General features: G+C 33.3%; 1 protein-coding gene across 1 annotated transcript; it reads left to right on the forward strand.

Annotated features, from left to right (window-relative positions):
* Positions 1–275: 275 nt before the first annotated feature.
* On the forward strand, positions 276–624 carry NAEGRDRAFT_77110 (uncharacterized protein; the record flags this gene model as incomplete). Its single annotated transcript, XM_002667934.1, has 1 exon — positions 276–624. A coding segment is annotated over one exon (349 nt), but the record flags the coding sequence as incomplete, so codon positions are not given.
* Positions 625–660: the final 36 nt, after the last annotated feature.

A 660-nucleotide genomic window follows, 5' to 3' on the forward strand; every position in this document is an offset into this window, starting at 1 on the left:
CTGATAATATCAATCTCCAATTTCGAATAGTAGATGTGGGTGCTGAACAAGAGGAATTAATAGGATGATGAATCTTAAACATGTTATTCATACCTTAATATTGTATCACCCTTCTCGTTAGATTCCAATTTCAATTAGATACCTTCCTCTCAACCAATTGAAACATTAAGAGCCAATTGTTGTTATCTTTTTTACTTCTAATTGGAAAAAAAAACTGCGCGCTAAGTTTTTAGAAAGTGCGCTCTTCAAAAATTCAATTTCAACCTCATAAAAAAATGTCTCGATCATTCCACTATGATGATGCACTCTCTAATGGCTCGGATAACAATTTGAGGGATATCGAGTTGGCAGATGATAGTAAATATGTACTTCCTAAAAAAACAAAATGGTCTCGGAATAAAAAGATTTGTGTGGGTAGTTTGCTAGGCTGTGGATTGTGTTGTTTAATTACATGTATTGTAATTGCTATTGCTATTGCAATTTATTTAGGAAGAAAGAATGTAAATATTTATCCTACTCCTGAATATACAGCATCAGATGATTTTTTACGTTTTCTTGTTGTTGGAGATATGGGACGTGCAGATGATGGTCAAAAGGCTGTTGCTGCCAGTATGGGAAAGTTCTGTAAAACACAAAAATGTCATTTTGTAATTGGTATTG

This window comes from Naegleria gruberi, assembly GCF_000004985.1.
Source record: "Naegleria gruberi genomic scaffold NAEGRscaffold_1376, whole genome shotgun sequence".
Lineage (NCBI taxonomy): Eukaryota > Heterolobosea > Eutetramitea > Acrasida > Naegleriidae > Naegleria > Naegleria gruberi.